Source organism: Chlorocebus sabaeus, chromosome 25 (genome assembly GCF_047675955.1).
Source record: "Chlorocebus sabaeus isolate Y175 chromosome 25, mChlSab1.0.hap1, whole genome shotgun sequence".
Lineage (NCBI taxonomy): Eukaryota > Metazoa > Chordata > Mammalia > Primates > Cercopithecidae > Chlorocebus > Chlorocebus sabaeus.
The window spans coordinates 27251939-27275592 of record NC_132928.1 but is presented as its reverse complement, the minus strand read 5'-3'; the positions used below and the strand labels follow the sequence as shown (position 1 = coordinate 27275592).

At 48.4% G+C, this 23654-nt stretch overlaps 1 protein-coding gene across 3 annotated transcripts in view; it reads left to right on the top strand.

The window, feature by feature from the left end:
* The window catches only part of LGR6 (leucine rich repeat containing G protein-coupled receptor 6), a 123175-nt gene that overhangs the window by 89292 nt on the left and 10229 nt on the right, over positions 1 to 23654 (top strand). For all 3 annotated transcript variants that reach the window (XM_007988948.3, XM_007988947.3, XM_037985743.2), the window contains 9 exons: positions 11908 to 11976; positions 15215 to 15286; positions 15529 to 15600; positions 17344 to 17412; positions 18652 to 18723; positions 19826 to 19891; positions 21014 to 21085; positions 21476 to 21547; positions 23194 to 23319. In XM_007988948.3, coding sequence (XP_007987139.3) covers positions 11908 to 11976; positions 15215 to 15286; positions 15529 to 15600; positions 17344 to 17412; positions 18652 to 18723; positions 19826 to 19891; positions 21014 to 21085; positions 21476 to 21547; positions 23194 to 23319 — 690 coding nt within the window. The remainder of the gene's footprint in view (positions 1 to 11907; positions 11977 to 15214; positions 15287 to 15528; positions 15601 to 17343; positions 17413 to 18651; positions 18724 to 19825; positions 19892 to 21013; positions 21086 to 21475; positions 21548 to 23193; positions 23320 to 23654) is intronic.

Below are 23654 nucleotides of genomic sequence, written 5' to 3'. Positions count from 1 at the left end.
CTGTCTCAAAAAAAAAAAAAAAAAAAAAAAAAAGCAACTTATTCTCCCACAGTTCTAGAGGTCAGAAGTCCAAAATCAAGGTGTTAGCAGGGATGGTGCCTTCTGGAGGGTTTGAGGCAGAATCCATGCCATGCCTCTCACCTCACCGCTGGTGTCTGGTGGCAATCCTTGACTTGTAGACCCATCACTCCAATCTCTTACTCTATCTTCAGGTTGCCTTTTTTTGTTTTCTTCTGTGTCTCTCCTCTGTGTGTCTCATCTTCTTGTAAGAACATTTGCCATTGGATTTGGGGCCCACCATGTTAACCAAGGATGATCTTATCTTGAGATCTTTAATTCCTACTGCAGAGGCCCTTTTTCCAAGTAAGCTCACATTCACAGGTACCAGGCTCACATTCACAGGTACCAGGCTTACATTCACAGGTGCCAGGCTTACATTCACAGGTACCAGGCTCACATTCACAGGTGCCAGGCTTACATTCACAGGTGCCAGGTTTGGACATATCTTCTGGGGGCTACATATATTTCAACCCACTATACAGCTATCCTGATGGGCTCTATGACAGAGCCCTCTGGCGACAGGCTAATGGGTTGGGGCAGAGGTCCAGATGAATCTTGCAAATTTGCCTTCATATCGCAAGGTAAGTGCTGATCGTCCCACTAGTCACTGGGCGAATAATAATTACCTGCAGTTAAGAAAATTAGAAATATTTTTTTCTGAAAGGCTGTCTTGTCTCATAACTTATTTATTCCCCCAATCACTTGTTGAGAAAGACAAGGCAGGAACTGTGTATCCTCATGTTACAGATGGGAAACTGAGACAGAGGGTGGATGACTTGCCCAAGGACACCCAGCTAATTAAAAGCCAGGATTAGAACTTGGATTTCTCTGCCTTTGGCCCAGTGTCAGCCCATCAGACCACACTGCCTCTTGAGGCTAAGAATCGAGGAACTCTCTTTCCTTGCCAGTTCTTAATCATCTTACATTTGTGGGTTTATTAGCTGCAAATTTGTAGGGTTTTGTGGCTTATAGAGGAATTTATTGTTCCATATAAATTTTTTCTGGCTTCCCCCACAGAACCACTAATAACTTTTAACAGGCAGAAAATTGAGCTGCCCAATGAGTTTGTGTTGTGTTCTGTGACCGTGACGAGTTATTAATAGTTCTTCCCAGCACAACATTCCCTTTCCCATTGCCCTGGTGTGGGGGGTAGCCAAGGTCACTGCTCCTGTCATTGCTGCCTCTCCCTCCCCTGCTGGCGATGGGGACAAAACTTCCGCCGTGAACTCTACCCCCTCCGCTGACTGCTCCCACAGGCACCCCAGCCAGCTGGTCTGGAATGGAGAGGAAAGGAGGTTAAGGGGGGTGGGGAGGATTGGCCCACAGGTTCCTTAGTAGATGTCACGGAGAGGAAACGAAGTTCAGGTCTGGCCCTCCCATATCTGTAGGAAAGAGGAGCTGGTAAGAATTAAAGACTACCACTCTCTTTACTTCTGTTTCTTTAGATTTACTCATTCCATACCTATTTATTAAGTTTTTAGTATATGCCAGGCCACCATTATAGGCACTGGGAAAATATTTATGAACAACAAAGTATAGCCCCTGCTGTCACAGAGACGAAAGGGTTCTAGATTAGAAGTCCTGAGTTCTTTTCAACTTATCATGAATGCACTGTTTGCAGCATTTCTGACCTCATCACCCTAACCCCTTAACCTTGGCATGTCCCAAGGCTCAAGTTCTCCCAAGACTCAAGTTCTGTTTACGCTCTCTCCCTCCGTGTTCTCATCTGGTCTTGTGTGTTTGCTGATGGCTCCAGCCCAGACCTATCTCCTGAACTCCAGACTTAAATATTCAAAGGCCCTCTTAATGTGCTCACTGGATATCTAACAAATATCCAGACTTCCAGACTGAACCCCGGAGTCTTTCTCTGAACCCATCCCACCAGAAGTCTTCCCCAGCTCAGTGATGGCAGCTTTACTCCTGCAGTTACTCAGGCCCAAACCTTGGAGTCATCCAAAACAGCTCTCTTTCTCTCACATCCCACATCCAAGCTGTCAGCAAACTCCATTAGCCCCATCTTCCAACTATATTAAGAATCTGACCACTTCTCACCCCTTCCACTGCTACCACGATGCTCCAAGCCGCCATCCTTCTCTCACCTGGGTTATTGCAGTGGCCTTCTATCTGGTCACTCTGCTTTCATTCTTGTCATCCTACAATCTATTTTCAACACAACAACCAGAGTGACTCTTTTAGTATACAAATCAGGTCATGTTACTTTTCTGTTCCAAACCCTCCAGCAATTCCTCATCATACTCCAGAAAAAAAACCCAACATTCTGTACTGGTCTACAAGCCTCAGATGCTGTGGCCCCTTGCTGCCTCTCTGGTGTCACCCCTTCCTCAATCTACTCCAGGCATGATGGCCTCCTTGAATACACTACGTTTGCTCCTGCATCAAGCCTGTTCCTTTTGTCTGGAATGTTCTTTCCACCATTATCCACATGGTTTACTTCCTTACTTCTAAGGTTTCCTTCACATGGTTTCATTCCTTCTAAGACTTTGCTCAAATGTCACCTTTTAAGTATCCTCCCTGGTCACCACTTTGCAACCTCCATTCCCAGCACTCTCCGTTTTCCATAGCATGCACCACAATCTGATATCCCAATAATTTGTTTACTCACTTAATTGCCTGCCTCCTATCTCTCCATGAGTTTTATTCACTTTTATATTTGCAGCTCTTGACCCAGTACCAGGCACAGGGAAGGTACTCAATAAATGTTTGGTGAACAACTGTTTCAACAAATAGATGTATGGCTCCTGGCAAATCTTTATCCTCTCTGGGCTTCAGTTTTCCCATCTGTACTGGGAGGCATTGGACTATCTAACATCTAAGGTTCTTCCCAGCCCCAGTCATATCTATACTCTGAGATATGCAGTCTCTAGCCCAGACCTCTCCTCTGAACCCTAGATGTAAGTATCCTCTAGTCAGTCCTCTCACAGTCCAGGAGCTGGCACAGGTATCCCATGCTGTCTTGGAGAAATGGCCTGGATATGGACTGAACCCACAAGGATAGTCCCTCGGCCCTCCCTTTGGTCCAGGTCACCTTCCCACAAGCCAGTTGGTCAGAATTGCAAGACCCTAGCTTTTGACCGGAAGGTCCAAGTCTCTGGGAAAGATTATCAGGCCACATTCTGCTGTGGTCAGGAATGCCTCAGAGCCTTCAGGTCTCCTGTATTAACAGGCCCCAAACATCCAGGTGAGAGAGATGTTGCCCACAGAGGTCTGATTGCATCCAGAGAACTGGATCCTGTTCTGGGTGCCATATATTAAGCGTGGCAAAGGCTCTCCTGGGAAGGGTGGTGAGAATATGAAGTGTCACAAAATGTGATTCAAAGAACTGAAGAGAAGCCTTGGATAGAGTACAATGATCATCTTTAGAAGGCAGATTACATTTTATGCTCTTCCAGCTGACAGGATGAGGGCCAAGCAGGGAAGTGAAGATGGGCACTCCAGCTGATGGTAAGGAAGGATTACTTAATCTGCAGAGTGGCCCAACAGTGACAGCACCAGAGACACGCAGCATGTCAGTGAGTGCCTTGCCCTTTAGATAGTTCTAGTACAAACTGGATCCTCATTGGGCCAGAATCTCAGAGATGATTCTTCCTTTGGGGGCAGGTTGGACTATTATATTTTACCTCCCTTCTAATTCTAGGTTTCTGTGGTTCCAGGTGCTTCATTAGGGCAGGGCAACAAGTAATCTCAATCTCAGAGATCAGTCATTTTCTTTATAATCAGCGCTGCTGTTGCTTCAGGTAGATTCTGAGTTTTCTCTTTGGCGAGAAAGAGAATGTAGGTGGAAGGAGGGAGGTTATATCTGTGTCTCTCAATGGAAACTAATGACAACTTTACTCATTGCTGCATTTATTAATGGGTGGCCTTTTATGTAGATTGTTTAGAAGGTAAAACAATACTATTAGTCATAAAATTTTGGTTGGTTCTTGGCTCACCCAGTTATCTGCCCCAAGCACGTGGAGTCATATTTAGGACAGAGGCTCTGTCTGCAGTATGAGAAAAGCAATTAAGACATGTATTCACTGTGCTAGCTTGCCTTTGTTCCAGGCCTTTGGGAGATAAAAGGCAATTCAGAGTTTACAATCTATCTAAAATTTCTGTGTTTTGCATTTCACAATGGGGAGCTAGGCTCACCCATATTCCCCCATGTGCCCTTATCTATGATTCAGTAATAAACACAAATGTTAGCCTTGAGAATAAAAATGTGAGTGGAAACCCAATTAGTGATATTCGTCTTTCTTAATTGCTATGAAAAGGAGATGGGCCAACTTGCGTGCTGACTTTTGTAGCATCTAAAGAACGAAAGTGTCTGTTCTAGTAGCTTATGTCTAGTAAAAGGAAGAGATCAAAGGAATTGGCATTATTTGAACATCTACTCTTTGCTAGTCTCTGGACCAGGTGAACAGAGCAGTCTTATGTAATGGTTATGTCCCATTTACAGGTGAAGAAATGAGCTAAGAAAATTAAGAGATTTGTTCAAGATGATCCTGTTGGTGCACAGAAGACAAGAGCTCTCTCTAACACAGATAACATACAAAAAGACATTTAACTTCCAAATCATAGTTATTTGGCTTTGACATGTTTATAAGCACCAAAAAAAACGCCTGCAGAAGCCCAATCCTCCACGTCCATTTATCCTCTCTCCCTAAAACTTTTTTCTTAGCCCTGCTATTTAGAGCCTAGTCAGGATCCAACTCTGTGTAGAATATAGGAAAGTGTTTTAAACCAGGAGCCAAGAGGCCTGAGTTTGAATCCTGGCTCTGGAACTTGCAGCAATTTACCTCCTCTCTCCAAGCTAATTTCCTCATCAATAAAAAAAGGGGGAGGGGGGCCGGGTGTGGTGGCTCCCGCCTGTAATCCCAGCACTTTGGGAGACTGAGGCGGGCAGATCACCTGAGGTCAGAAGTTTGAGACCAGCCTGACCAACATGGAGAAATCCCATCTCTACTAAAAACACAAAATTAGCTGGGCATGGTGGTGCATGCCTGTAATCCCAGCTACTCAGGAGGCTGATGTAGGAGAATCATTTGAACCCAGGAGGAGGAGGTTGTAGTGAGCCGAGATTGCACCATTGCATTCCAGCCTGGGCAACAAGAGCAAAACTCTGTCTCAAAAAAAAAAAAAAAAAAGAAAAGAAAAAGAAAACGAAGGAACTGGATAGGATGACTGTAAAATCCTGCCAGCTCTGTCGTTTGAATCTACATCTGAATCTACAGTGAGGCTCTCCAGAGATCTCTGAAGTTGGCCATTTCTGCATAACCTGATGGAAAAGAGAAAATTGGGCATTTGGGTCCTTGAACAGCTTGGGGCTGGGGTTGCCTTCTCAGCTGCTTTTACTGATTGCATGAATTTGCCATCTGTTTTGATTAGATTTGGCTAGAAACAGCCCAGCAGATGAAGGGGTGTCTTAGCTATGGACAGCTGCAGCTTCCAGACTGAGCTCTGGCTGCAGTTGGAAGAGGTTTCTCTTTAACTTCAGTCCTTCCCCATGTGCTTCTAGCTCCCGGGAGCAGGAGACAGAACAGTGAACTCTTCCTGGGCTGCTGGCTGGTTGTGGGCTGTTAAAGATAATAATCTATTAAGCCATGGATGAGTTTTCCAGCTGAAGCTTAGGGCATCATAAGCCATCCTGCAATGGAAGATACACACTGAGCCTGGTGCCAGGGGAGGCCTTCCCTGCAGTCACCGAGAGTCTGTGTGTTAGAGTCTAATCCCAAAGGCCAAGACACTGCCATGAAGCAGCCAGCTACCAAGGCCAAAGGAGCCCTCGTCTTGAGACTCTGCACAGTGGACTCAAATGGTCATCCTACAACAGTGAACATTCACATGTGTGGCCTTGTGCCTGGGCTGTGGGAGATCCAAAAGTGAACCCATATGCTTCCCAACCTCAACAAACTTCCTGTCTCATTGGGGAGACAATATGCATGTAGAAAACCCAACTGTAGACTCAAACTGCCTGGGCTTCAATCCCCGCCCTTCTAGCTGTGGAACTATGGTCAAGTGATTATCTCCCTCTGTGCCTCAGTTTCTCATCTCCAAAATGGAGGTCATTATGGTACCTACCTCAAAGGGTTGGCATGGCAATTAAATGAATTTATATATGCAAATCACCTAGAACCATGACTAATGCATAGTAATTACTATTATTACCTCCACTATCATTACCATTGTAATGCTATGCATGGAGAGGAAGAAATCCCAGAAAAGTTCCGAGAGAGTGAGTGACTCCTTCTGACTATAGGGATTGGGTTGGATTGAGGGAGAAAGGTATATTTGAGCCGGACTTCAAAGGATGACTAGGATTTCAACAGCTGTGGATGTGGTGCAAGGGTATTTCAGACTAAGGGCATGAGGAGCGCAAGTAGCTACACAAGGGTGTGAAAATGGCACAACCCATGGAGAACTGAAATGGCAGATGAAGCTGAGGGATTAGTTAAGGGCATCGGAGCCCATTAAGGGATTTGGATTTTGTCTGTAAGCCCTTGTTCTGGAAGCCTTTCCAGATTTTTCAACAGGAGAATGACAGACTCAGTTTTGCATTTTAAAAAGGTCTTTCTGGCAGATGTGTAGTTGCTAAGAGTGTGGGCTTCAGACTCACACTGCCGGGGTTCAAATCCTGGCTGTGACACCGAATTAGTTCAGGTAGGCTAAATGGCTGTGACATATAGACTGAAACATGGATAATGGCACAAACACAATAGAAGTTTATTTCTGGATCATGTAACAGTCTAAGGAGAGTGTGTCTTCTTGGCAGGTGGCCCTCATCCGTGTGATGACTCAGGGATCTGGCTTCTTGGGAGCTTGCCACCTCTAGGGCCTCACTGTTTTTGGCCTCTAGCTGGTGGAAGGGTAGAGAGACCAGTGAGGAGACAAGTTGTCAATTTTATAAATCCTGGACTAGATGCGGTATGCACCACTTCTGACACACCCACTGTGAGAGAGGCTGAGAAGTCCACTCTCGCTCCATTCCTGGCATTCTTCCTATTACGATAAACTAGCACTGCCCTATAGAACTTTCTGGGATGACGGAAATGTTTTGCATCTGTTCTTCTCATATGATAGCTGCTAGCCATGTGTTGCTATTGAGCACTTGAAGTGTGGCCAGTGAAACTGAGAGCTAAATCTTACATTTTATTTATTTGTAGTTAATTTGAATAGCCACACATGCCTAGTGGCTATTGTATTGGTCAGTGCAGCTATGGAGAAACAGAGTAGATTGTGACTTACAGGCAGTGGAGTCTGCCACAGACAGGTATCAGTTCTGTGATTGAGTGACTAATTTAATCTCTGTGTCTCGCTTTCCTCAACTGTCAGATGGGTATAATAGTAGTAACTGCCTCCTGAGGCTGTTGTGAGGATTAAGAGATTATTCAGACAAAACACTTAGGGGCTGGCACACATACAGTGCTCAAGCAAGGTTATCATATGGATGACTTGGAGGCAGGGATAGCAGATAAGAAGTGTACAACAGTCCAGAGGAGAGAGCCCTATAGAATTACCTCCAAGTATTGCCCTTTGCTCCAACCAAGCTATATTGCTTGCTCTTTTCTAAACACGACTCCACAGCACTCACTTCCTCTAAATCATGCTCTTTTGCCTTGATCCGTTCATCCCTTCGTATTGAAATCCTGCTGTTCTATCAAGACCTGGTTCAAATGTCACATTTCCATGAAGCCCTCATGGTCTTCCCAGCTCTGTGTGATCACTGCAGTCTGTGAAGGTCCTGATGCTTCGTGTGCTCTCCACAATCATGTCAAAGATGCTCTTTCATCATCTTGTGCATTTGTCTAGATAGGAGTGGGGTTTTTTTTTAAAACCCATCTCTCTACCTTCCACTTTACCCAGCAGAATTATTTGTGTATTTCGAGGAGGCAAGAAATGTTGATTGCACTGAGTTGATTTCATCAGGAGCATAGAGAGTTGCAAAGACATGTTCCCTGGACAATTAGAGGCACAGATTACATCTACAGAGTACTATATGAAGCAGGACTTTGGCAATTTCCCAGGTCATTAAATCTGTGTAGATGTCCAAATGGGAAAATTCCGGCCACCTCATTGGCATGGAGTTTGCAGAATTCTCTTTGACCTTTACACAGCTTTTATTCTTTCACATTTCTTGACAAAAAGAGACTTCTAGTTCACATGCCTTTTGCCATATGTCTTTTGCTACTGTCTGTTAGGCCACTCCTGCAAAATTCCTGACCAGAAACTGCCAAGGAGGACTGGAACTACTCAATGGATTGCCTGGACATGGGTCCAAAGAACTGTATAAGGACTCAATGATAGCAAAGTCACATGAAACCATCCCATGGTCTCTGTGGCCCCAGGCAAGCCACTCAGGACTATCTTGTGTCTTTTGCAACATCAGCCTCAAAATCTTAAGGATGTTCCCCCAAATACTCTAGATTCTCTTAAGAGTCCATTAATGTTTTCATTAATCAGTTTATTTAGATGTCTTCACTGCTTCATCCATCAAGTATTTGTTGAACTCCTGCTATATGCCAGGATTATTCTGGTGTTTAGAGAGAATATGAAACAATGTTTCTATTTTCAAGAAGCTTTCATTCTAATTGGGTGGCAAGAAAATAAACAAAAATATATGTCAGGTGACTAAGTTCTGTGAAGAGAAAGAACGGAAGCCGTCTCATTCTATATTGCTACATAACAAATCACCCCAAAATTTAGTGGCTTACAATATCACTTTATTATTTCTCATGAATTGTGGCTTTGCTGGCTTATCAGGGTGGTTCTGCTGGAGCCATCCCCTGGGCTCATTCATGAGGTTGCAGTCATCTGGACGCTCAACTAGGGCTCGGAGGTCTAGGGAGGCCACTCATATGTCTGGGGCTTTGGTATTGGCTGTCGGCTGGTCTTCGCTCTGCACATGGACCTCATCATTCAAGAGTCTAGCCTGGAATTTCTTACATAGTGGTGGGAGCATTCTAAGAAAGCAAAGGCAGAGGCGGTGAGGCCTCATGTGACTAGGGACCAAGTCACACTGTATCAGTTCCATCTCATTCTGTTGGACCTTGCCAGTCACAAGGCCATCCCAGCCCAAGGTAGATGTCACATCTTGAGAGGAGAAGCTGCAAAGGATTTGTGATCATTTTAAATCTACCCCACTGGATAAGGGAGCAGCAAATAACAGGATATGCTATTTTAGATAGAGTAGTCAGAGAAGGGCTCTCTGATGAGGTATAATTTGGGCAGAGACCTGAATGAAGCGAGTGAGTAAACCATGAAAGTATTTGGGGGAGAGCATGCTAGGCCTTTGGAATAGCAAGCAAACTCTCTGAAGCCAGACCAAAGCAATACTTTGCATTTGAGATAATAATGCAATATGAAGACTTTTCAGCTGGGCATGGTGGCTCATGCCTGTAATCCCAGCACTTTGTGTGGCCGAGGTGGGCAGATCACCTGAGGTCAGGAGTTTGAGACCAGCCTGAGCAACATGGTGAAACCCCGTCTCTACTAAAAATACAAAAATTAGCCGGGTGTGGTGGCACATGCCTATAATCCGAGCTACTCAGGAGGCTGAGGCAGGAGAATCACTTGAACCTGGGAGATTGAGGTTGCAGTGAGCTGAGATCACACCACTGCACTCCTACCCAAGTGACAAAGCAAGACTCCATCTCAAAAAGAAAAAATGAAAGACTTTTCAATAAAGATACTTCCATGTCATTTGTGGGAAATCTAGTTCTCAGGCAACAGTGGAGAATTCCTGAGTGAGCTGAGCCAAGATGGAGGGGGAACACCTGCTTTTGGAACCTGAGATACGAGAATGAATCATATATACAATTTAAGACCAAAAAGAGAGGCCATCGCTTTCATCCCTGCTGCCATCCTTCAATTCTCCCAGTCTGGTTTTCTAGGCATTTTCTGTAGCACCTGGTAGAACTCCAGGAACTCCACAGTTTGAAAATTCCTCTCTGTTTCCAACTCCAATACCTCTGGTTTTAGTCAAAGTGCTTTGCACACATCCTGCCCTCCGCCTGACCACATCCTTCACACAGCCTGTGGGAGCCTCTCTGTGAGTGAATCAACAAGGTTTGACGCATGAGAGGCAAAGGCGTCTGACTCACTAGAGAACGGAGCAAAGAGAAGCAAGGCAGAAGGGATTTTCTACTGTAATTACCCAAGATCACCAGGGCAGTCTGAGGGTAATCGGGTAATTAGTGTGTGTGTGTGTGTGTGTGTGTGTGTGTGTGTGTGTGTGTGTGTGTAGTGAGGGACAATTATCTGGCTCACTGGCTGCCAGACGCTTGTTACTGCCCCTCTGGCCCTTGGGCTGGGTTCCTGGCTCTACCTGTGGACTATTAAGTGTCATGACCTGTCACGCAGAGGAGCCTGTTATTATCTCCGTGTTAACACGGTATTTATCCACAGAACCCTGCCAAGTCACCTGTAATTAAAGGGCCTTCACGTGGTCCCCCTGCCCTGGCATTGGATGGACAACTATGAAAGTTGTCAGGGCAGGGGTGGCTTTAAAAGGCTGAGGAGGTGGGCTGGGGTCATCCTGGGAGGCTAGGGAGGATCGCTGTAACTGAGTCTTGCCCCAACCTATTGCCAAACCCCAGGAACCCAGAAACAGGATTCAAGAGGCATCAAGACACCCCCAAATCAGTCACATTTCCACATGGGGCTAAGTCATTGACTACTGAGTAAAATGAAAGCCAACTTAAAAATTTTGGAAGCTCTTTGATGGTAGAGAGGGGATCTCATTACGTAACAGGGAGTACAACTTTCTAGAAGTACCCTGTAGTTCTTACTCTCTACTTCCCAGTCATTCTTTACTATCTCCCTCAAAATGCTCACCTCTTTCCCTGGGGCTCCCCTGTCTTTGGGGCTCTTTTCTATTTGTCACAAGCAATTCTACATCTTTTCTGATGAAAATAAAAGTTACCCTCAGCCTCTTCCATTTCTCTTCCTTCTCTTACCCTGTCATCTCCACAAAAGGCACAGACACAGAAGCTTCCTTAAAAGAGTCAATGGAGTGAAGCTGTGGTCACTTATGGGTCAATATTTTGCCTCTGGTGCCTAAGCAGTGCTGTTCTGAGCAACCTTATACTTATCCTTCTACATTCCTAGACTTGGAGTGCCTGGGTATGAATCTTTTCATTTGAAAAGATGTCAAATAGTTTCTAAAGGGTTGTACACATTTAAATTCCCACTAATAATTTATTAGAATGCTTGTTTCCCCACATTCTTGCCAACTTGGGTTACTACCCCTTTTTAAAATTACCTTCATCATTTTCTTATTATACATGCGATATATGCTCATTGCAAAACAAAACAAAACAAAACAAAAACTGGAAAGTACAGAAAAGTGTAAGAGAAAATAGCTGTTGTGCCTTCACCCAAAGAGAAGAAACACTCCCCATTTTTATAGAGGATGACAGCAAAGACCACAGATGGAGACCACAGTAGTCACCTGAGGAACCTTCTGGAATCCCTAGTGCTGGTTGTAAGATGTTAACGATCACCCACTTACCCCCTTCCTCCACTCCTCTGATGTCTCCAAAGGCTTCAGATGCTTTCTTCAGTTGGCAGGGTCTATTCTGAGGGAGATGGTTCCAGGTATCTGCACCCTTGAAGTATGTCTCCTGCCTCAAAATAGTTCTGCAGCCAGGAAGATTCCACGCCTGAGGATTTGTGGAACAGGAATGGAGCACAAACATTCCAAAAATGTGTTTCCAGACATTGGCCGCTGGATCCAACAGATTGGAAAACCCATCTCCCTGGCCAAGCCCAGAGCCAAGTTTCCATTTCTCAGGGACCCTGACATGCCCCATTAAGCCTTTGCTCTAATGACTGCTCTGCTTTCTGTTCCAGAGACCTGAATTATAACGAGCTGCAGGAATTCCCCGTGGCCATCCGGACCCTGGGCAGACTGCAGGAACTGTAAGCGCCTCTGTTGGTTTCTGTGGGTGTCCTTCTGTCCCAAGGGCAGGGGCTGAAGCCAGCCTGAGCTGCCTCATGCTCTCACCTCCTCACCTCCCATGGTCCTTGTAAAAGATGTAGCTGCCCCTGTCCCCCAGCTCCTCAAGCCCCAGTGCAGCTCTAAGTAGTCCCAGGCCTCATTAGCTTGGCTTTGGGCACTTCCTGGGGGTATGTCACCAGCAGAAATGGCCCTGGGCCCTTCCAGCCTGGGAAAACCCATAGCACAAGCCACCTTCTATTAGCCTGGGCCTGGCACTGCCCTTGCCTTGGTTGGGATGTGTCCAGAGAAGAATGGGGAAAGGAACTGAGAGCTGGTTTACAGGATCACTCCTCAGCACCTTGTCCCCAGGGGGACTGAGAAGTTGTCTCTGGTTCCCCAAAGCCACCATTTATTATTTTATTTCAGCATTCACTGAGCACCCAGTGTGCCCAGCACTGTGTTTAGTGATAAACACAAATGAAGGGTCAGATTGACATGGCCCTCCCCAAACATCCTTGAGCCTCAATGAAGACACAAAGTAACATAGGTAAAACAGGGAGTGGGACAAAGTGGTATAATTCCAACCATAAATTGCAGAGTATTAGCTAAAACAATGGTGGGAATTCAGAGTAACATGGAAAGATCATTGTGGACTAATCCTGACATGAGCCTTAAAGGATGACCGGGATTGAGGTAGCAGTGATAGGGGAGGGGAAAGGCATTTCAGAGGAAGAAATTGTAGGTAAAGACCCAGGTAGGAAGTTGAGCTGGCAGAGGGATGAGCACAGGTGGGAAGCAGCTTTACTGGAGGGAAGCTCTCAGGAAACAATAACAGCTCTATTGTACAGCGAGAGTGGGACCAGATTAAGGGTCCTGGAGGCTCATAAACAGAGCCCCAAACTTTCAGGCAGCTTAGTATCTTTTTTTTTTTTTGAGACAGACTCTCACTCTGTCGCCATGCTGGAGTGCAGTGGCACGGTCTTTGCTCACTGCAACCTCCGCCTCACAGGTTCAAGCGATTCTCCTGCCTCAGCCTCCCGAGTTGCTGGGACTACAGGCACGCGCCACCACACTCAGGTAATTTTTGTATTCTTAGTAGAGACGGGGTTTCACCATGTTGGCCAGGATGGTCTCTATCTCTTGATTTCATGATCCGCCAGCCTCGGCCTCCCAAAGTGCTTGGATTACAGGCGTGAGCCACTGTTCCTGGCCAGCTTAGTATCTTTATAGCTCAAACCACCACCACCACCTGAGACCTATAGTGCTAGCCCCATGCCACCTCCCTTGCCTCAACCAGAAGTTTGAAGGTGTGAATGCCAGATGTAGGCAGCACATAGGGAACAATTGGACCTAGAGGAAATAGTCTGGCTGGGTGTGGTGGCTCATGCCTGTAATCCCGGCACTTTGGGAGGCCGAGGTGGGCAGATCACTTGAGGTCAGAAGTTTGAGACTAACCTGGACAACATGGTGAAACCCTGTCTCTACTAAAAATACAAAAATCCGCTCAGCATGGTGGTGCACACCTGTAGTCCTAGTTACTTGGGAAGCTGAGGCATGAGAATTACTTGAACCCAGGAGGCAGAGATTGCAATGAGCAGAGATTGTACCACTGTACTCCAGCCTGGCAACAAAGTGAGAATCTGTCTCAAAAAAAAAAAAAAAGTCTGAGTGAGAAACTATTGGAAGTTCTCCATTGCCAGAGTCACCAAGATCTAACTTTTTTCCTTTGAGCTGGGGCATGAGGGGAGCATGAGATTTGATCGATCAAGAGGGCATGGAGGGAATAGGATGTGCAAAAGCATTGAGCTGGGAAATAATAAAGCATTAGGGAAGAGAGAGGAGACCTAAGTTAGCAGGGGCAAAAATATATGGGAGGGGATGTAGCTGTCTATCTCCATCTCTCTCTCTCATCTGTTGAGAGAAAGCTGCTTGAGGACAGGACCCCTGTCTTAGAAACTTCTAAATCCCTCAGAGCTTGGCCCAGCATTAGACACAAAGATGTTGTTTAAGAAAAACATAATGAGCAGATGAGAGGAATAAATTAATGAACAAACAGGCCTGGGTTGGTGGCACTGACTGGAGGTGTCTGAGGGTGAATCTGTGAGTGAGACAGCATGAAGGTGGAAGTCATGATGGGACGGCAGGAGGAAGACAGAGATGAGCAAAGGCCAGGGGGACAGAGAAGCCAGAAACTTCCAATGAAAAAGATGGGAAGGAAAGGGGCCTGCTCCACACGGGTTATATACTTTTCAGTCCAACATGTTATTTATTTTGAAATGTTCTTCCCAACTAACTAAACACATAATTCTGGCTTCTAGACTCCCAGACCCTCAGCTGGGTGCCTCAGTCCTCATTTTCCTGTAGTGCCATCCACAGTCATTCAGCAGCCCATTCCGCACCTTATCCCCCCGACCGCATGCTGTTGACACTTCTATGTTTCTTTATTTCAGGGCCTTGAGGCCAAGCTAGCCTCCATTTGAGGAACATCCCTCACTTGGGATCCCCTGGAAGCTGTGTCTTTTCTGTATCTTCCTTTTTCTCTCATACACCCTTGGCTTCCTCTGTGGGGACCCACCAGGGCTCCCACCACAAGTGACTAAGGAGAGGATTCTCTTCCTGGGGCCTGAACTCAGCCTCTTGCTCTTGAGTTGCTCCCACAGGCTTCCTGAGGCCTGCAGCAGGGTCTCAATCCCTCACTCTTTTCACACTTGTTAGGGAAAGGAGGGTGTGTAATTGAACAGGAAGAAAAATCAGCTGGGTACAGTGGCTCATGCCTGTAATCCCAACACTTTGGGAGGCCGAGACAGGAGGATCACTTTAGTCTAGGAGTTCTGGACTAGCCTGGGCAACAAAGTGAGATCTCGTCTCTACAAAAAAAAATCAAAAAAAATTAGCCAGGTGCGGTGGCACATGCCTGTAGTCCCAGCTATGTAGGAGGCTGAGGCAGGAGAATTGCTTGAGCCCAGGAAGTCAAGGCTGCACTGCAGTGAGCCAAGATCGCATCATTACACTCCAGCCTGGGCAACAGAGACCCTGTCTCAAAAAAAAAGGGAAAAATCACAGGCAGTATTTGAATCTGAACCTGGAATCTCCAGGCCAATGCCTCTTTTATCTTATGGACTATCTAGCTTGCTGTCCAAAAGCCCTGTGGAATTCCATGCCTCTCCCTCTCTATACTTTTCTCCAAATCCTCACGGGTTCCCGGGTGTTGTCTTGCAGGGGTTTCCATAACAACAACATCAAGGCCATCCCAGAAAAGGCCTTCATGGGGAACCCTCTGCTACAGACGATGTGAGTACTACTTTCTCTGGTCTCTTAATGCCGAACAGTGTTTTGGGGAGGAGGACAGAGGATGGGAAGGCAGGAGGGACTTCCCTAGGAAGCACCAGGGAGGCAGAAGAATGGGAGGGGTTGCCTTTCCCTGCATGTTCTTTCCTGGGTCTACATTGATAGGAGAAGAAAGCAGAGATTGGCCTTAGCCCCAGCAGAAAGGCCTAAAAAACCCAGTTAGGTGTTTGACCTTCTTCTTCCAGACACTTTTATGATAACCCAATCCAGTTTGTGGGAAGATCGGCATTCCAGTACCTGCCTAAACTCCACACACTGTAAGTTGGCTTCTGAAGGCTCCTGCAGCCTGAACCTCCCCCTTTCCTCACTTCTTCTTGCTCTCTCCTGCCTTCCACCTGCGGATCTCTCCCTTGCAAGGCACAAGTCCACTGCAAAGCACGGTCTTTAAGGCTGCAGGCCTCTGCTTTGCTCTGACCCGTTCCCACCTCTTTCTAAATTTAATAGCCTCCCTCCACTTCCCTGACCTGTGGCTTCTTCCCAGGTCTCAAAGGGACAAAGAAGGTCCATCTCCATAGTCAAGGACTTTCATCTGGCCTCTTGGACTTTATCCTATTCATAGTAGCTTTTCCAGAAATAATTGGGAAAGAGTTTTGAAAATGGTGTGTTCTCAAGGCTGGTTCTCCTGTGGCCTTGGAATCCAGATCCCTGGGTCCTTTGCTGTGCCATCGTTGTTACCCTTGGCCTGAAGGTGCTCTCTATTTCTCCTCTCTCATTCTCTAATTTCCAGCCCAGGTCACACTTCTTCAAAAAGCTTCCACAGGGCCAGATACAGTGGCTCATGCCTGTAATCCTAGCACTTTGGGAGGCGGGTGGATCGCTTGAGGTCAGGAGTTCGAGACCAGCCTGGCCAATATGGTGAAACCCTATCTCTACTAAAAATACAGAAAAGTAACCGGTTGTGGTGGTGGGCACCTGTAATCCCAGCTACTCAGGAGACTGAGGCAGGGGACTCTCTTGAACCCGGGAGGCAGAGGTTGCAGTGAGCCGAGATCGCACCATTGCACTCCAGCCTGGGCAACAAGAATGAAACTCCATCTCAAAATAGAAATACAAAAATTAGCCAGATGTGGTGGTGCATGGCTGTAGTCCCAGCTAAGCTACTTGGGAGACTGAGGCAGGAGAATCGCTTGAACCTGGGAGGCTGAAGTTGCAGTGAGCCAAGACTCAGTCTCAGGAAAAAAAAAAAAAAAAAAAAAAAAAAAAAACTTGCGTGGATTGCTGTCAGCCTACTGTGGCATCACAGTAACATCACCGACGTCTCCAAAGCACATACTTAACTTTCATGTTCGTTAGGGCATTTCATCTTCATCCTAACCCTGCGAGGTAGGTGTTATTGGTCCATTTTACAGGTGGAACATGAGGTACTCAGGCCCTGCTTGGGCATGAACCCAGAACCCTTTAATTTCAGATTCTGGGCTCATTTCTGGACCCCATGCTGCCTCCTCGGGGCTTTTCACAACACTCAATTTTCTGCGCTGCTGTTGCATGCAGGCCCCATGTGGGTCCATGTCCTCAATAAGATAGGAGATGGTGGGGAGGAGGAAAACCACCAGTCTAAAGCAGTTTAAGAGAACTGATAGTTCTAATAAAGTTCCAGCAGATGACAATTTAGGGGAGACCCTATCTCAGGTTTTAATAAGCAAAACCCAGCAGCCAAGGGTTTCTCCAGAAGCACCCAAGCTGTTGTCTATTAACCAAAGGCCATTCCCATGTTGCTTGGCGGTGGAGTTTTTGCAAGATGAAGCGTGAATGCTAAGGTTGCCCAGCTCTGTCTGGGTGAGGGTGTGCTGAGCAAACTCAAGCAAACGGCTGGTTGGACCCTGCTAAGCATGGCTCAGCCTCCACAAGGGCCTGCGTGGCTGACTTGAGGAAGACTGCAGGGAAGCATGACATTGCCACCAAAGAAGGAGTCCTGGAGGGGAGACAAAATGGAGAATTGAGAGTCTTGATGTTGAGATGCTCTGACTCCACCCCTCAGAGCTCATTGTCTCTGTTTCCAGATCTCTGAATGGTGCCACGGACATCCAGGAGTTTCCAGATCTCAAAGGCACCACCAGCCTGGAGATTCTGTGAGTGGCTTCTCTCTCCCTCCACTTTATCTATCGCCCCAGCTTCACTCCCAAGGGCTCTTCCACTCCCTGCCCCTAGAAGGCTGTCTAGGTTCCTTGCTTCCCTTTTATCCAGCCTGTCTCTACTGTTGGCTCCATCCCCTTCCTCCTGATGTGCCACTGCCCACAGGCAAGGTCAGGAGGTGGCAGATGGGATGGCAGCAAGGAGACTGGTCTTTCTCTTTATCATGCTTGGGGTTTTCAGGTATGAATTCAGAGCTCCTAACCCCAAGCCACAGGTACACTGAGGGTTGAAGTGATGGAGAGGAGGGTTGTGAAAACCCATCTTCTTTGCCTTTCTGAAGCTTGATCCAACAAAGACGTTCTTGTATTTTCTATTCTTATATCCTGTGGCGTAGAGAACAGGACTGTCGAAGCACAGTAGGCCCTTGATACATTTAAATGAATGAAATGAAACTATCGAGCCCAGAGTAAGTGTCAGGAAGTTGGCTGCCCTGCCCCACACCGCAAAGCTCATTCATGGCACCTCCAGGACTGGGGCTGTCCTCTGTGCCTCCATTGTCTCCCCACTAGATTCCAGGGCATGTGGAAAATTTTCCATGAGGAAGTAGTCAGTCCCCAAAGATGACCTTGGCCTTGAGTCCTTCCTGGGACACCCTACCCAAAGCCAGGCCTGCTCTCCAACCTGCCCCCACAGTCATCTCCAGCCCAACACCTGGTTCTTCCCTTCTTTCCCATCTCTGCTCCCTCCTCCGAGGCACAGGGACCAAACTCTGTGCCTGGTTCCCATGGTCCCACTATGGTGTTTTTCTGTTTACACTTGCCCATGGACATCCCCCTGTCTCTAAAGCCCCTTCACCAGAGAAGATTTGTGTCCCTGTCCTACAGGCCCAGTGCTGCTTGAGACCATTATAAGACATGGAGGGGGGTAGGATGGGGATGGCTGGAGCAGGGCTGGACATGCAAGCACAGTCTGCCAAGCAGAGCCCTGGGTTGTGGCCCTCTCGCTCCACTCCCCTCCCCCAGCTCCTCTAGGCCCAAGGGAGCTTGGTGCTCAGATGCCAGTGTCTGCTCATTTCTGTCCCCACAGCCCCACCCCCTGCCCTGTCTCTCCCTCCATTTCTCTCTTTTGTTAGCTCCGTCATCCCACGACAGTATCAGGTCCAGAGCTGGAGCCGGGTGGCTGGGAATGGCAGGGCCCCGGGCCTGGTGCCAGCTCTGTCTCTGTTCTCCCTGCAGGACCCTGACCCGCGCAGGCATCCGGCTGCTCCCATCGGGGATGTGCCAACAGCTGCCTAGGCTCCGAGTCCTGTGAGTGCTCACAAGCATTCTACAGTCTTGGCATTGTGCCCCTGCCCCCATGTCCCACAGAAGGCCTCTCCTGCTTCTGTCCCACTTGGTCACTTCCCTTCCTGGAGAGTGGGGCAGCATAGGCTCCTGCTGAGAGCCTACCCCAGAAGGACTGGGTTTGAAGTGCAGCTCTGCCACTTACTAGCTGTATTCATTTGGACTCACTCTTTAATGTCTCTGAGCTTCGATATCCTCGTCTATAAAATGTAAGTCAATTTGTAAGGGTTGAAAAAAATATGTAAAGCACCTAGTGCATAATACCAATAAATGACGTAATTACTCTAATTTACACAAGAAAATTAATCCCCTCTTGGGATCTTGGGCCTGTGGAGGTACTTAAGTGGCCTCTGAAGTCAAGGGGAGTTTTCCTCTTTCCTTGGACTCCAACTTGAGTCTGAGGCTCCTCATCAGGGACCATAGCCCCACAGCTCAAGATGGGTGGACCAACACACAGTGTATGGAAACAGCCCTAGATTGGGGGTCCGGAGACACAGGCTCCAGACTCAGCCTTACCACTGAGTGGTGTATGTCCTTTAGCAGGTCCTGTCCCCTCTGTGGGCCTCAGGTTTCTCATCTGCTGAGTGAAAGGGTTGGGCCAGATGATCCCTAAGGGCCTCCAGCTCTGATCTTTCCTGCCAGCTCCATAAATGGTGACTGCAGGTGCTTGGGTTAGCATTGCTCAGTGAGGTCCAATGTGTTCTCTGCTGGCTGGCTCAGTGCCCTTCTCCCCAACTCTTTGCCTCTTTCCTGTTCACCACGCCCCTCTCACTTCCTGTTTGTCTTCCTCCAGGACCCTACCAGGTTTCCTCAGGCCATCACACGATAAGGTAGCCCCATCTAGGCCCAGTGAGGAGTGGGACTTAGTAGGAGGAAATGCAGAGAAAACAAATTGAGGAGACTGGTGCCCTGGTGTGAGATGCCTCAACAGCCATGTCCCTGTGGGGTCCCCACAGCCTTTGGCTGCTTGACAGGAAAGCACAGCCCTGGCCAGAGCCCCCTGCCCCACCACAGCCCTCACATAACCACCACTTCACCCCGGCCCTGGCCTTTCTCTTTTCCCCAGGGAACTGTCTCACAATCAAATTGAGGAGCTGCCCAGCCTGCACAGGTGTCAGAAGTTGGAGGAAATGTGAGTCTGGGGTGGGGAAGAGGCAAAGGCATGCCAGCCAGACCCTGAGAAAGTCCTGCAGGGAGGCATGTTGCAGGGCGTCAGTAAGGGCCGATGCAAACTCTGACACTTCTTCCTTCTCTTTTCTGAGTTTGTTGAACCCAGGGTTTAGGGCTGAGAGCTTGGCAGAGGCCTGCACAATGGCCCTAGGACTCACAGTAGAAGACAGACCCAGGAGCTGGTACCTAAAAGAAGTCTCAAGGCCGCTCCTTATGAATCAGTAGCAACACAGAAATGCAGTAGTGATTACGACCAGTGGAGGGACAGGGTCACATCAGGGCCCAGTGGGCTGGACCGAAGAAGGCTTTAAGTAATTGCAAGCACCCTGCATTTTGGAGGATGCTCTCTCCTTTTCCATACCCCCGTAAACACACACATGCATATGTGTGTATGTTTGCATGTTATACACAGACATACACAATCATATGTGGAAGAACAAACCTGGGATTCAAAGGTCACAAATAAAACATCATTTGAAAAATTCTCTAAGCTCTGTTAACCTAGCTTCTGTTTTCTCAAGTCAACATGGCCTCTTGAGCCTCCCTGTGTCTGTCCCCTACTTCTAGGCAGGACCATACCTTTTGGGGCTGGGGCAGGGTAGAGGTATGAGGGTCTCCTGTTTGTCTAGGTGCCAAGGGAAGGAGAGTCTTCTGCATGACTGAGGTCCAGGGTCCATCTCCCGTTCAGACAACCAGTCTACTGAGCTCTGCTTCCCAGCTTGGGCCAGTCACTTGGGTTGGGCGGTGCTCTGCTTCTGGGCTAGGGTCTGGAGGACCCATGGTGATGGGAGGTGTGGGGGCCAGTTTGGCTGGGCTGGGAGCCAGGCCCAGTGGGAACACTGGAAGCTGACTCCCTTTTGGGCCATGGGGATGGTTTTGTGGCTTTGTCTCCTGACCCACTTACCCAAGGCAACCGGATCCCCTTGTGCTCCCTTTAATTCTGGTGACTTCCTCGGGCTGGGCCCTTTCTTCCTGTGCCAGGAGAAGTGGGGGGCTCTACTTTCTTCCTCCCAGTGCTCGGGGGGCATGGAGCGGAGCCAGGGTCTGAGCCTGCCGACTCATCCAGCCTCTCTTGCTGCTCTAGCGGCCTCCAACACAATCGCATCTGGGAAATTGGAGCTGACACCTTCAGACAGCTGAGCTCACTGCAAGCCCTGTGAGTACCCACATCCAGGGGTGGGCTATGGAGGAGCCACCATGTCCCTCTGCCAGGCATGCTCATTATCATAGCACATGTGTACAATTTAAGCAAACGTGACATGCACATCGCCTCCCAGCTCTGTAGCCCCCATCCCCAGCACACACACACACTTCTCTAGCTGGTACCCAGGAGGTCTTGAGGCTCTGGAGTCAAGCTGTTATGTCCCTGTTCCTGGGGCCACAGCCAGCTCAGGAGCTGGGCAGCAGCAGGTACCTTCCCCAAAAGGCTAAGGTTACTGTTACTGGGGGCAGGTCAGATGGGGGTGTGTGAGGGAGAGCCTGTGATGGGAACAGTGAGTCCTCCACATGTTACTATCCCCTCCTGTCACACCCTCTCTGCCTGCAGGGATCTTAGCTGGAATGCCATCCGGTCCATCCACCCCGAGGCCTTCTCCACCTTGCGCTCCCTGGTCAAGCTGTAAGTGCCTGCTGCATTCTCCTCCAGGAGGCTGGGGGCCAGTCGGGACTATGGGCTGGCCAATGGGGGCAGAAGGGCCACCCCAGAGCAGGAACATGCATATCCCAGGGAGATGGGCCTCAGCCTAATCAATCATTCTGACAATCCGTTTGACAGAGTGTGGGGCCTGATAAACAGAGAGCCTGCCTCTTGCAAGCTCTGGAACATCATCTGCTAATGTTCTGCAGTGTTTTTGCAGCCTCAGCCCTCCTCATCTCCCCTGCCTGGGTCCCACCCCCATCCTCTCTATCCACTGATAAAGAGGATGTATTGGTCCTGGAATCCCTTCACACATAGGAGGGTAGAAGTAGATGTGGGAGCCAGGGTCTCAGAGAGCTCAGGGGTTCCCTGCTTGAGCATGGCTGTAGAGGACTGCCATTCTGTGAGGCAGCAGGGGACCTCAGGTCCTTCGAATTACATGGGATATAAACAGAGTGAGCAGTGTTGGCTATGTGGTCATTATGTCAGGGCTGGAAGGGGCCTCTGCTGCAGCTGCCATGTACTGTGGGGCAGGTTATTCACTGTGCAAGGGCTCCTGCCCAAGAGGGAGCTGACATCCTGCCACCTCCTTGCCAAGCTGTGAGTCCTAAAAGCACATCTACCTAGACTGGGCCCTTTTCTGGTTAACACAAAGACTCCTTTGGGCTAGCTCTGGCCCTGGCCTCAGAGACCATCTAGCCCCACCCGCTTCACTTCACAGGTGAGGCCTCCAAGGCCCAGCAGGAGAAGTTTGCTCAAAGCCAAGGGCCAGGACTCCCAGTGGGCACACAAGTTCCTCCTCAGGCTGGGGCCATGGCTTTGCAAAACTCTCACCTCCATCTTCCCTCTCCTGTTTGCTCTAGTCCTGCCAGATAGGTAGGGTGGATATTTTTATCCCTTTGAAAGATGAGGACACTGAAGCTCAGGCAGATTTGCAGCTCCCCTTAGTTACACAGAAGTTGGTGACAGCGCCAGGTTTCCTGCCTTCCAGTCCAGGGCTGTTTCCACGACGCACAGTCTGTGGTCTTCATGTTTGGTTTGGAACCCTGGGCTTCCTCTAACGTGTCTCCAGTAGAAGAACATGCATGTCCTCACTTCTGGCTACAAAGCAAGCCCTACAAAATGGAATGGATGACCCAATCCCTGCTTGTAGCCAGATGACCAGCTCTGTCCAGTCCCAGACTCAGGCCTCTTATATCATCAGAAAAGTCAGAGGAAAGGTGGAGGATGGGGATAAACAACAACAGGAAGGTTCCCCAAGGGGTGGGCAGGGCTTCCCGGATGGCACTTAGACCTGGGCACAGGAACTAAGTGGTTGAGGGAGCTCTGTTACCTACAAATTGGGATAGCTTGGCATTAAGTCAGAACAGTCCCTGGTACATAGTTGGCACCATTATGTATTGAATGAATGAGTGAATAAAAGAATGAGCAACCTGCAGGTGGTGCCTCTAGCAACTCTTGGCTGCCCTCCTCCCTCGGCATTCAATGCTCTCTTCTAAGCTTCTCTCCTGTCCTTTGCTCCTCTCTTCTTGCTTCCATCCCAGGCACACTGGCCACATCCTCAGCACAACCCTGCCCCCTCAGCAATCCCACTGACTGCCAATAACCCTGACCATCCACTGTCCTAGGGACCTGACAGACAACCAGCTGACCACACTGCCCCTGGCTGGACTTGGGGGCTTGATGCATCTGAAGCTCAAAGGCAACATGGCTCTCTCCCAGGCCTTCTCCAAGGACAGTTTCCCAAAACTGAGGTGAGAGACTGGCTTTCCCCAACACCTGGGTAGGCCAGCTGCAGGCCCTGGAGGGACAGGGAGAAAGCCAGACAGCTCCACCCTGAGAAGAGCCTAGAGGCTTAGGTTTGACCAAGATTTAGTGGAAGGGCTCACCTGACCGCCTACAGACCAAATGGGGCCTGGTTCATGCCTCTCCTTCCTCCTTATCTCCTTGGTGGCATTTTACCCTGTCCCAAGCACCAATGCTAGTGAGCACTGGGACCTGAGAGGATAGAAGTAAGATGATGTAAAGACCCCCTAGCCCTCCTTGTACCTCACCTGGTTCCACATGTCTAGATTGTCTGTCCTCACTT